The sequence below is a fragment of the Balaenoptera ricei genome, chromosome 8 (assembly GCF_028023285.1).
Source record: "Balaenoptera ricei isolate mBalRic1 chromosome 8, mBalRic1.hap2, whole genome shotgun sequence".
Classification (NCBI taxonomy): Eukaryota; Metazoa; Chordata; class Mammalia; order Artiodactyla; family Balaenopteridae; genus Balaenoptera; species Balaenoptera ricei.
In genome coordinates this window covers 86559740-86572567 of record NC_082646.1, presented here as the reverse complement: position 1 = coordinate 86572567, position 12828 = coordinate 86559740, and the positions used below count along the sequence as shown (strand labels likewise).

At 33.3% G+C, this 12828-nt stretch overlaps 1 protein-coding gene across 1 annotated transcript in view; it reads right to left on the bottom strand.

Annotated features, from left to right (window-relative positions):
• Positions 1 to 12828, bottom strand: part of ELP4 (elongator acetyltransferase complex subunit 4) — a 234737-nt gene that overhangs the window by 200672 nt on the left and 21237 nt on the right. The window contains exon 3 of the mRNA XM_059929629.1: positions 3845 to 3966. Within this exon, the coding sequence (XP_059785612.1) occupies positions 3845 to 3966 (122 nt within the window). The remainder of the gene's footprint in view (positions 1 to 3844; positions 3967 to 12828) is intronic.

Here is a 12828-nt window from a genome sequence, read left to right as displayed (position 1 = left end):
GAATGTTCTAATGACTGGGGAAATTATCCTTTTTTCATTGTTTTCAGCAAAATTTTAGGTGGACCTAATAGACTAGACAAATAATTTAAAGTAATTTATGTTGATAGATACCGTGTGATTTCTTTTTGTGTATTACTCAGAAAAAGTGAAAAAATAATTTGAGGGACATTACAATAACACAACTCTCTCTATTTATTTAACTATGAACAGCTCACATCTGCAAAAGTGAAAAATATGAATAGAGTTGATGCTGAATCCCGTCCCATTCTAGCAATATTCATGCAATATGTCCTAATGAAGCAATGTAGTGTGAACATTTTTATGTCTATTGATACACTGTATGCAACAATAATTGTAATGGCGACTGAAATAAGAAGAAATGTGTTTAACACTTAAAGTCTTTTGAGACAAAAAGTTTAAAATAAATTTAAATATGAAGCTACAGAAAAACTATCATAAGGTTATTAATAAAAATGTTGAACATAAAATGTACTACATTCTGACAAAACTCCATGAGGAGTGAGTGAAATAGAAAATATGAATTCAAGGAAAAAATGATTGATGTAAAATTTCCAGCTGTTAAAGAAGAGCTTGCTTATGTATATACTTCTAAAAATAATGGTACTGACATCAAATTGCTATTATTCAGATTGAGTTGGATACACTTATAAGACTGACGTAAAAGTCTTCAACTAAAAAAGGCAATATTTACAATAACATCTTTGCAACTAAATAATCTCATAATGAAAATTTTTACATAACTTAGTATACAAGAGGATACATAATTAAAAAAAATATTTTTAGAAGTATGAGCGCAAAAAAGGTGGGAAGATCACTGTACTTTACTATCTGGAAAACTGGCCAAGATATAGGATGTGAGTGATAATTGTTCAATGTAGGTTAATAAATAAATGTGAAATGCCTTCTTTGGTTTTAAATGTAATCTTTGTATTTTCAGTAAAATTGTATTAGTCAGAGTTCTCTAGAGAAATTGTATGAACAGGATGTGTGTCTGTGTGTGTGTGTATATACACACACACACATATACATAAATATATGTACACATATACATACATCTCCCTCTAATAAAATTTACTATAAGGAATTGGCTCATATGATTATGGAGGCTGACAGGTCCCCAGATATGCACAGCAAGCTAGCTGGAAACTCAGGAGAGCTAATGGTGTAGTTTTTGTCCGGAAAACTAATGGTGTAATTCTAATCCAAAGGATAGCAGACTTGAGACTCAGGAAGAGCTGATGTTTCAGTTTGAATCCAAGGGCAAGAAAAAGTTGATGTCCAAGTTCAAAGGCAGTCCAGTAGGAAGAATTCTTTCTTATATGGGGGAGGGTTAGCCATTTTGTTCTATTTAGGCCTTCAACTGACTGGATGAGACCCACCCACATTAGAGAGGGCAATCTGCTTTACTCAGTCTACCAATTTAAATGTTAATTTCATCCCAAAATACCCTCACAGAAACACTCAGAATAATGTCTGATCAAATTTCTGGGCACCCTGTGGCTTGGTCAAATTGACACATAGAATTAACTTTCACAAGTCCACCCCTTGCTTACTTGGCACCCATACATATCTCCTTAAACCATACTTGGCTCCAGATGAAGACAATAACAAGGTTGTAATTCCACATTCCTAGCTCTGTCTCCTAAAATTGTCTTATCCTGGGTTCCTCCTCCCTGCACTATGGCCTGGACACTTTGCATGCAGGAGGCTAGGGAAGTTATAGGACTTACCTTGTTTATTTTGCATAACTCAGGAATCACTGTCCTTTATTGTGTGATGATCAAAGTTTTGAAGACAGTTGTTTCATATATTTTGTCCTGTTTTTTAGTTGTTTCAGGCATGATGACTAGTCTGGTCCTTATTAATCTATTTTGGTCATAAGGACAAATTTAATAAGAGTTTATGTTTTTTGACTCTAGTTTTATATTTTTCTACTACATTATAAAACTGCTCTATGAATAAAGGTTTGCAGAATCTAATTACTTGCATATATGACTAGCTATTTTAAGAAACCCTGGTGAAAAGATAATATTTCTTTTATAATTTCAAAATCCTTCACATAATCCAAAGAAGGACATGTAAAGTACACTGAAATTTTTTTAGTACTAACTTGTACAGATCAAGGTACCTAAGAAGAGCCTCAGGGATTAGTTTTCAAATAAAAAAACGTAGTTCTCTAAGGCAAAATGTGGAAGTATAGTATAGGCTTTAACATCAGTTACCTAGGTTGGAGGAGGGAAGAAGGAAAAATAAAACACTTTATTTAAAAAAGCATATATAGGCCTTCCTGCCTATGGCTTGGCGAACATTTCCTATATGGCTATAAAGATGTCTGATAAAAAATCTTAGGCTCGGTATGCTGTGGAATAGGCTGTGAAGAACTTATATAGCTTCTTTACAACAATGATTTTGGCCTTTACTCCACTGCTTCTAGCAAGTACAGTACTGTTCAGAAACTGACCAAAATGATTAAGGCCAGGGAAAAGGAACAAAAGAAAAAACAAAAACATCAAGAAAATATTACAAAAGATTAATAGCAGAAATAAGAATAAAGGAAAACAGGCTCTTCAACCAGAAGGAAATCATTTGGAAAATTATACAAAGGTTTTCTTTTTGAACTTTTTAAAATTTAATAAACAAAGTCTGACCCATATGAAAGAATCATGTTAGTTTTGACCTCAGTATTATAGTAATTTTTATGTGTGGGTGTAGAAATTTGTTGGTATCTGTTGATAGTTATTGTAAATTAGTATTTATTATTCTACAAATTTTTTATAAATGACTTAGTCATTTGTCATTTTGCAAACTATACAGTGAAATGAAAACATCCTCTGAGAGAAAATGACTTTAGATTATGAATCTAATCAAATAATGGCTTAAAAGTGAGTTCCTGTTCTGTACAAAGAAATTAAGCATTCTAAAAGTCAGAATTGTCTTCTCTGAGGTGAAAAGTATGGTTTGGCATAAAAAAGATATACTATTTCAAGCACATATTTTAGTATTATTGCTTATTTCTTGGAAGGGAATACTTTCTGGCATTCTCAAAGCAAAATAATTTTAATAAATGAGTACTTCTAATTTCTCTTTCTTCTGACTTACACCTTTGGAATACTGGTAATATAATATCTGACAATATTCTGCAGTTGTTTTTCTTTTTTTTTTTAGAAATTCACGTTCTTTTTTTATTTATTTATTTATTTATTTATTTATTTATGACTGTGTTGGGTCTTCGTTTCTGTGCGAGGGCTTTCTCTAGTTGTGGCAAGTGGGAACCACTCTTCATCGCGGTGCGTGGGCCTCTCACCATCGCGGCCTCTCTTGTTGCAGAGCACAGGTTCCAGACGCGCAGGCTCAGTAATTGTGGCTCACGGGCCCAGTTGCTCCGTGGCATGTGGGATCTTCCCAGACCAGGGCTCGAACCCGTGTCCCCTGCATTGGCAGGCAGATTCTCAACCACTGCGCCACCAGGGAAGCCCTGCAGTTGTTTTTCTTTACCAAGATTTTTTAACAGTTTATAAAGTGCTCAAATCATTACTTAATAGTAATTTTGTTTACTGTCAGTTTTAAATAGCTTATTAATATTTCCTCACTGTGACATAAATTTTAAGTTAAAAAAACTGTCCAAGAACTAATTTTAAAATGAGATTATATGTTCAAATAAATTTGATACTTCTCTTTAAGAGAAAAAAATACATGTGTGGTCCCATTAATGTATTTAAATATAGTTTGTACACATACAAATACATAACTTATTTACATATATATAAACAATATTTTTTTGTGAAATATTTAAAATGCAATATTGAATTAGTATACTCTATACCTGTAAAATGTCAGCAGGGTCTTCCTTTGCAGATGCAACTAACAAAGTATGTCCAGTGACAATTCCTTCTGCCAGGAAATACTTGAAGAGCAAAGGAGAATAAATATTATATTTATCCTCTTCTGTAAGAAAGAAAAAAATTATAGTCAGAATCCTACCATATACTAGGATATTTATGGTAGGATGTTTTTATATTCTTTTCTCCTTAAAACAAGTCTATGAGGTGGGGCAATAACTATGTCTTCCTAAGGTACAGTTAGATAGGCTAAAATACTTATCTAGATAGTCAATGGGAAGTAGGTACTTTTAATAGTCTTTCTGATTCCAAAATCATTCTCCATCTACTACACCACCTCTGATATCCATAAAATTTAGAAGGTTATGTATGATTATATTAAAAAATCAGAGATTTGGTTTTTTCCTTTACTAAGATTTTCTCAGGTACTGCACCTCTAAAATGGCCATATTCCCTACCAACCAGTTGTAAACTCACACCTCATTACTTTCATGTCACAAGAATTAAACACTTAGTGTTAGATTTGTGGTTACCAGAGGTGGAGAGTAGGGGTAGGGGGAATTGGATGAAGGCAGTCAAAAGCTTCAAAATTCTAGTTATAAGATAAATAAGTACTGGGGATGTAACTTACAACATGATAAATAATATCAACACTGCTGTATGTTATATATGAAAATTGTTAAGAGAGTAAATCCTACGAGTTCTCATCACAAGGAAAAAAATTTTTTTCTTTTACTTTAATTTTGTATCTACATGAAATCATGAACGTCCACTAAACTTATTGTGCTAATCATTTCATGATGTATTAAGTCTAATGATTGTGCTGTACACCTTAAACTTATACAGTGCTGTATGTCAATTATATCTCAATAAAACTGAAAGAAAAAAATAGCCCATTTAAGGATGAAATTATACCAATCTTACAAGTAATCTTTCAGAAAAAAGGAAAATTTGGAAAGAAATATTTCAGAACTCATTTTATAATGCCATAATTACTCTGATACCAAAACTAGGCCAAGACATCGCAGGGAAAGAAAGTTACAGACTAATATGCCTCATGAACATTTATGAAAATAATTTCTAAAATATCCAACCAAAACTCATTAGTATATAAGAAAGAATAGGGGCTTCCCTGGTGGCGCAGTGGTTGAGAATCTGCCTGCCAATGCAGGGGACACGGGTTCGAGCCCTGGTCTGGGAGGATCCCACATGCCGCGGAGCAACTAGGCCCGTGAGCCACAACTACTGAGCCTGCGCGTCTGGAGCCTGTGCTCCGCAACGAGAGAGGCTGCGACGGTGAGGAGCCCGCGCACCGCGATGAAGAGTGGCCCCCGCTCTCGCCGCAACTAGAGAAAGCCCTTGCACAGAAACGAAGACCCAACACAGTCATAAATAAATAAATAAATAAATAAAAATTGTATAACTTTAATAAAAAAAAAAAAGAAAGAAAGAATAATATGATATACTATGATTAAGTGGGGTTTATCACAGAAATGCCAAGTTGGTTTTTTATTTTAAAAATCACTGTACCATGATGACATATTAAAAAAGTAAAACCATATGATCATTTCAATAGACACAAAAAAAATTTGACAAAATTCAACAGTAATTCATAATACAAACTCCTGGCAAATTAGGAATAAAATGAAACCTCTGCAACCTGATAAATGGTATCTATAATAAACTTACAGGTAACAGAATGATAAGATGGAATGCTTTCTTCCTGTTATTAGGAACAAAGAAAGTATATCCACTCTCACCACTTGTAATCAATATTGCTCAGAAGGTCTGAAGCATATAATAAACCATGAAAAAGAAATGAAAGGCATACAGATTGGAAAAGATGACATAAAACAGTCTTTATTTGCAAACATTATCACATATGTAGGAAATCTTAAGCAATCTACCAAAAAGCTAGTTGGACTAACAAGCCAAGGCTATCAGGGTTGTAGCATGTAAAGTCAATACATAAAAATCACTGTACCTCTACAAACTAGTAACAAACATTAGAAACTAAAATTTTATAAATTCCACTTTAATTGATTCCAAAAACATGAAATATTTTGAATGAATTTAACAAAATATGTGCATGAACTAGCTCCGATTTGAAAAGTATAAAACATTCTGAAAGTATAAAAAAACCTAAATAAATGGAGTGATATATCATGGTCATGGGATGGAAGACTCAAATCTTTCCAAATTAATCTATACATTTAATGGAATGTCAATGTAAGCCCCAGTAAGCTTTTTAGAGAAACTGACAAGCTAATTCTAAATTTACATAGAAATCCAAAGGTCCTAGGTAACCAAATGAATTTGAAAAAGAACACAGTTGGAGGACATACCATCTGATTTTAAGACTTATTATAAAGCTGCAACAATCCAGGCAATATAGATTTGACCAAAGGCTATAAATTTAGATCAATGTAAAAGAATAGAGAGACCAGAAATAAACCCACATAACTGATTCTTGACAAAGGTGGAGAAATAATTCTTTTTCAACAAATGGTCCTGGAATAACTGGATACCCATATGCAAAAAACAACAAAAACCTCAATCTTACCTCATACTACACTCAATCAAAAAACAAAAAAAATTTGCAGCGGGGGAAGAGGGATAAATTAGGAGTTTGGGATTAACAGATACACACTACTATATTTAAAATAGATAAACAACAAGGACCTACTGTATAGCACAGGAAACTATATTCAATATCTTGTAATAACCTATAATGGAAAAGAATCTGAAAAAGTATGTATACATATATATATCTGAATCACTTTGCTGTACAACTGAAACTAACACAACATTGAAAATCAACTATACTTCAATTGGAAAAAAAAAGCAAAAACAAGCAAACAAGAAAATTTCAATCTTATCTCATACTACTACTCAAATATTATGCTGAAATGAATCACAAAACTAAATATAGAAGGTGAAACAATAAAACTATTAGAAAAAAACAGGGAAAATTTTTGCAACCTTGGAGTAGACAAATATTTCTTAAATAAGACAGGAAAGCATGTGCCACAATAGAAAAAAAATGGATAACTTGAAGTGCATAAAAATTTTAAATATTTTCTTTTGAAAAGACACAAATAAGAAGATGAAAAGGCAAGCTACAGAGAGAAAATACCTGCAATACATATATCTTGGACAGTTTTTTTGTAACAGACAAAAACCTGGAAATAACTTAAATGTCCATCAACCAGTGAATGGAGAAACCAATGGTACATTCACAAATGAAATAATACTCAACAACAAAATAAACGGACTACTGATATATATAATAAACGGACTACTGATATATAACGACATAGATGAATCTCAAAAACACTAAGCTAAGCGAAAAAAGCCAGACACAAAAAGTGTGTATGGTAAGATTGCCTTCATGTGGTATTCTAAAGAAAGCAGAACTAAACTCTAGTGATAGAAAGATGTTAGGTGCTTGGGGGCCAGGAAACATTTTGGGCATGAGGATGTTTGGGGGTGATGATGGAAATGTTTTATATCTTGATTGTTGTGGTGATTACATGAGTATGTACATTTGTAAAAACTCACTAAAATATATACTTAAAATGGGTCTATTTTATTGTATGTAAATTATAATTCAGTAAAGGTGGTTTATGAAAACAATTTCCTATGGCGTAACTAAAATACCATGTGGTAGTTTGTATGTAAACCTTTTCAGCACAGAATATTAGAGCAAATCCAAGATCAAAAGTATAGTAGATTTACATGAAGATTAATTTTATATATTAAAGAACATAGCCAGTTCTTTAACACTATCTACCACAAAGTTAAAATCTATAAGTCTAAAAGACACAAAATGGACTTGATTAGGATTTAGGAGCATTTTATGAAAGTTTTTGTGCGCAAAGAAAAAGAAAAATGCTTTCAACACCTCTGCATGGTTTACAGTCAACAGGTGGAAAAGCCAGCAGAGACAAGTGGATGAGATGACCAGCACTGCCTATGGATCATTACAGCTATGTCACTGGAAAAAATACTCATTTTATATAACTAAGAATTTGTCTCTGTTAAACTTTAGAAATAGAAAGTCATGTTTAAAAAAAGAATTGATTTTATCTTAAATAATTACTATTAAATCAGTTTACAAAAGCAACCATACAAACCAAGGTCATTATAAATCAATGATGTAAGAAACAAATCTGATAGTAAAAATTTTAACTTCTGAGGTTGATATTTTTACAACATGGAAAATTTTAATTTTTAGAAATTCACCCGCCATCCATCACACTCATAGAATTATTGCTAAAATTTGTTGTATTTCCTTTTAGCACTTTTTCTGTAGATATTTTCTCATATGGTTACAATTATTATTACTATTTTCCATGTGAGTACCTCATCCATTTTTTTCTGTTTTTATATATATATATATTTTTTCAATTAATTTTTATTGGAGTATAGTTGCTTTACAATGTTGTGTTAGTTCCTACTGTACAGCAAAGTGAATCAGCTATACATATATCCCCTCTTTTTTGGATTTCCTTCCAGTTTAGTATTTTATTGAAGTAGAGCTGATTTACAATGTTGTATTAATTTCTGCTGTACAGCAAAGTGATTCAGTTATACATATATACATTCTTTTTAAAATTCTTTTCCATTATGGCTTATCACAGGATATTTAATATAGTTCCCTGTGCTATACAGTAGGATGGTTACAATTATTACTGAATTTTGTATCCAACTTTTTTCTCTTAATCTCACATGAGTCACAGTCTTGTAACTATGATGTTTAAGAGTGCATAATACTCCAGTAAATTTATGTACCATAATTTACAATACTTAGTCATTCCCCCACTATGGACTTTTCATGCCACTTTCAGGCTTTTGTTACTATTAAATACAGAAGCACGAAAGTGCCTCAACTCCCACATGTCCAAGGCAGAACTCAGAAACTCATTATTTTCTACCATCAAATGAGGTCCTCCTTCTGTTTTTAGAAAATTAGGATTTATTCTTAATACCTCTTCCTGCCCCCCCTCACCAATACACCCTTCTCCCCATGCCTAAAATACTGTTAAATTTATTTTCAAAGTATTTTTGGAATTGTTCACTTCGCTCCACGACAATGTCTCTCCCCTAGCTTTGCTACCAACAACTCTTTCCTAGATGATTGCAATTTCCTCTTACTTCTTTGCATCCACTCAAATCCTCCTTCAATTTAGCAGTGAGCTTTTCAAAATACAAACCTGATCATGTCACTTCCCTACTTAAAACCTTTCAGTGTTTTCTCATTGCTCCTTGCAGAAAGAACTAAATCCTTTAGCATGGTCTACAGGCTCTGCATGGTTGTGGCCAAAGAGGAGGGTTTAATGTGCAAAAATAAAAATACTTGTTGTAATAATGTACATGATTATTGTTTTCCCTTTAAAATGTACATGATTGTCATTTAACAACTTTTCAGTAAAGAAAAAAGTAAACCTAAACTATTTAACTAGAAAAATAAAAATAATTATTTGTAAAATTGAGGACATGTATTATAATACTCAGTAAGGGAATAAAATATACAGATAAGTACTGCATAAACTATGGATATTCACTTGTAGATAACAAAAAATACTGAGTGATTTCTCATTAATGAAGAGGTAAAACAACTAAACTAAATGGCAAAGTTCCCCTTTTCTTACCTACTTCTTTTTTCAATAAATTTATTTATTTATTATTTTTGGCTGTGTTGGGTCTTCGTTGCTGCACAGGAGTTTCTTAAATGAGTAAGGGTTTTGACTTTTTTTTTTTTTTTTAACATACATACAATCCCTACTGATCTTATCTACACTCATATCTTAAATTACTATCTCTAGTAGTCATACTGCATCTTAACTCAGGACGTTTGCATAGATTACTTCACTTCTTTGGCTAGCTAATTCCCTCAAATCCTCCCAGACCCAGATTAGGTAACCCCATCTTTGGAGAAGCTTTCCTCAAGCCTGGGTGAGATGATCAGAGTGCCCTGGAGCATCCTGTTAACTCCTATACTAGCATTTAATACACATTATCGAAATTTCCCCACTAAGCTAAAATTTCCTCATGGCAGAGAACGCATCTTACTGTTATATCGCTAGTACTGGGCACACAGTACACAGTAAATACTTGTAGAATTAATTAAGGGAAAAACAACAAACAAAAATCTATCTTGTCTTGTAAATCAGTCAGATCTACTGTAGTTTGGCTGAAAACATGTCCTATCATAGACACACACACACACACACACACACACACACACACGCACATGCTATAATACTTATCAACCCTACTTTTTCAAAGATTCCTATGGGGCAGCAAAAACTAATGGGAGGAAGATCACCTATTGAGGGATAGCAAAAAAAGTAAAAAATAATTCAAGCTCTTCAAGCTGAAAATCACTAATTCTGTGAAAAAATTTTGAGTTGTACAATAGCATTTAATTAATCTATTTAATGAATCCTCATAACACTGGGCATGCAAAAATGATAATCATGTGACAGAACTGCCAAAAAGCAAATGTAGTTTTGGCCTGAATTAATAGTCTAATTCCTAGGTTGAGAGAGATGATTGTCCTATTCTATTCCATGGTACTCGACCAGACTGACAACAATATATTTCATTTGGGGATTTACACAAACTAAAGCATCTTCTGAATGGAGTGACCAGGATGGTGAAGGGACTTGAAAGCATGAGAAATGAATATTTTCCTTGAAGAAAAAGAGACCCAAGGGATGCAAGATAGCTGGCTTCAAATATTTGATGGGCTGTCATATGGAAATGGAATTACACTTGTTCATTAATGCCCCCAAGGGGTAGAATGAAGCCTAATGGATAGAAACAACAGGAACATCATTTTTTCTTTAATATCAAAGTCCAAATGAGCTGGCCTTATGATTCCACTGAGACTGGTCTCAAAGTCACCAATGACTTTCTAATTGTCTAATTTCTGGGACACTTTTAAATCTTTATCTTTTTTGTCTATTGTAGCTACTGCTATGGACAATTTTCTTTTTGGAACTACCCTCTCCCTCCCCCATTTTTAAGATACTCCTTGTTATCATTTTTCCTGTTTCTTTAGCCATTCTTTATATATGTAAGCAGTTTATATAGAGCTCTCAACTCTTTGGTATACAAATATGAAACAATTTTATTTGTTTATTTTCTGGTCACTGCTTTCAAATATGCTATGTCAAAACTTCTTTTTCTCATCTCTTAAAGACATCTAGAGTGGATTCCATGATCTTCTCACCAGTTTCAGTTATTAAAATTTGGAATAGTTAAGTTTAAAACTTTAACGTTCAATGCAAAGCTTTCTCTCTCCTTCAGTGCAAACTAAGGCTTGTACCTTGAAGGTCTCAGTGCTGCAGAGGGGTTCTACAAGAAAGGAAAGTTCTAAAATACTTCTTACTCCAAGTCCTCGTTCTATTACTGGGAGAGCAGGGAAAAAGAAAAGTGGCAGAGATCAACTTACACAATTGTCTGTCTGCTTTAGGTAGAGAGATGGCCCTATCCTCACTCTGATCTGGTCTATTCAAGCCAGCTGCTTGTAGCCTACGAAGTTATGGTGATTTCCATGTAGGTGGTAAGCATGGTTTTGGGGGTGATGCTCTGCTTCATTCTGGCCCTATCTGTCACTGAAAAACCCTTCAAAGAGGCAGAATCTCATGTTTGGCGGGGCTGGCCAGTACAGTCAAGATTACATTAAAAACAGCAAATAAGTGATTTATTGACCATTAACTATATGCTAAACATGGTGCAACACACATCTCATGCATTAGCTCATTTAATCCTTATAATAACCTTACAAATGTTATTAATCTCTGTCTTATAGGTAAGGAAACTACAGAGAATGTAAGCTGCTTGCCTATGGTGATACAGCTAGTAAATAGCAGAGCCATTATTTGAATCTAGGAAGTCTGATTCCAGAAGCTATGGTCTTAACCTCTTTCCTGGGCTTATTTTCCATTATCTGTGCCTTAAACACTGATGTGCCTAGGCTTTAGATTTTGACCTGTTTTTCTTTTTACTCTAGTTGTACTGAGTCTTTTTTGGAGTCTAAGGCCACTCTAAGAAGCTGATATAAGTTTTATATGCTGGTCTAAAAATATACACAGTCCTACACACATCTGCATGTAATTTGAGGAAATTAAGAGACCCCCTAAAATTCCATCTCTGGATCCACAAGGGTCTATAAACTTGGGCATTCTAATACATGCCTATGACTTCAACTAAAACATACATTGAATAAAACATTAGTTAAATAACATTGAGGAATCCCAAATATTTTTCTCTAGCCTAAATTTAATACCCAAATATCCAACTGTCTACTAGGTAGAACTACTTGGAACAGAAAATTCATTGTGTTTAAACTGAATTCATTACTCTACCTCAATATCTGCTCATTCTCATCCTTTCCTGACTTCACCTAATGGTACTAACTCCAAACTTTCTCCGGAGTTCGTGGGATCATACTACCTCCTGTCTCTCCCTCATTTCCTACACATTATATGGCACAGAAGTAGAAATCACCACTCTTGTAAGGATTTTGTTAAAAGAGGGAAAATATAGGGAAATGATATTTCAAATCACAGCAGTCTAAGCAAAGCTAGTTAAACATTTAGAATCTAATATACATAATGAAATGTAGAAATAGAAAAGTTAGTTTGTGTTGTTATCCTATCAAAATTTGATAGTAAATTTATGATTAAAGTCTTAAGAGCACAGTAACAAACATCACCTCATGTTTAGATTAGGGCAATGAGTATTTTTATCACTTCAAGTTTTTTACATTATTCCTGCAGTGCGTCCTTCATAGTATCTCTTCATTGCTCAAAATACTCCATGATTACATATTCCTAACCACTATAAATTGTTTTTAGCCAGGCTTTCATATCATTGATTTATTCATGCATTCATTCATTCACTGTATCCCTATGTGGTTCCCATGATCACAGAGCTTACAGTCAGTCTACTGAAT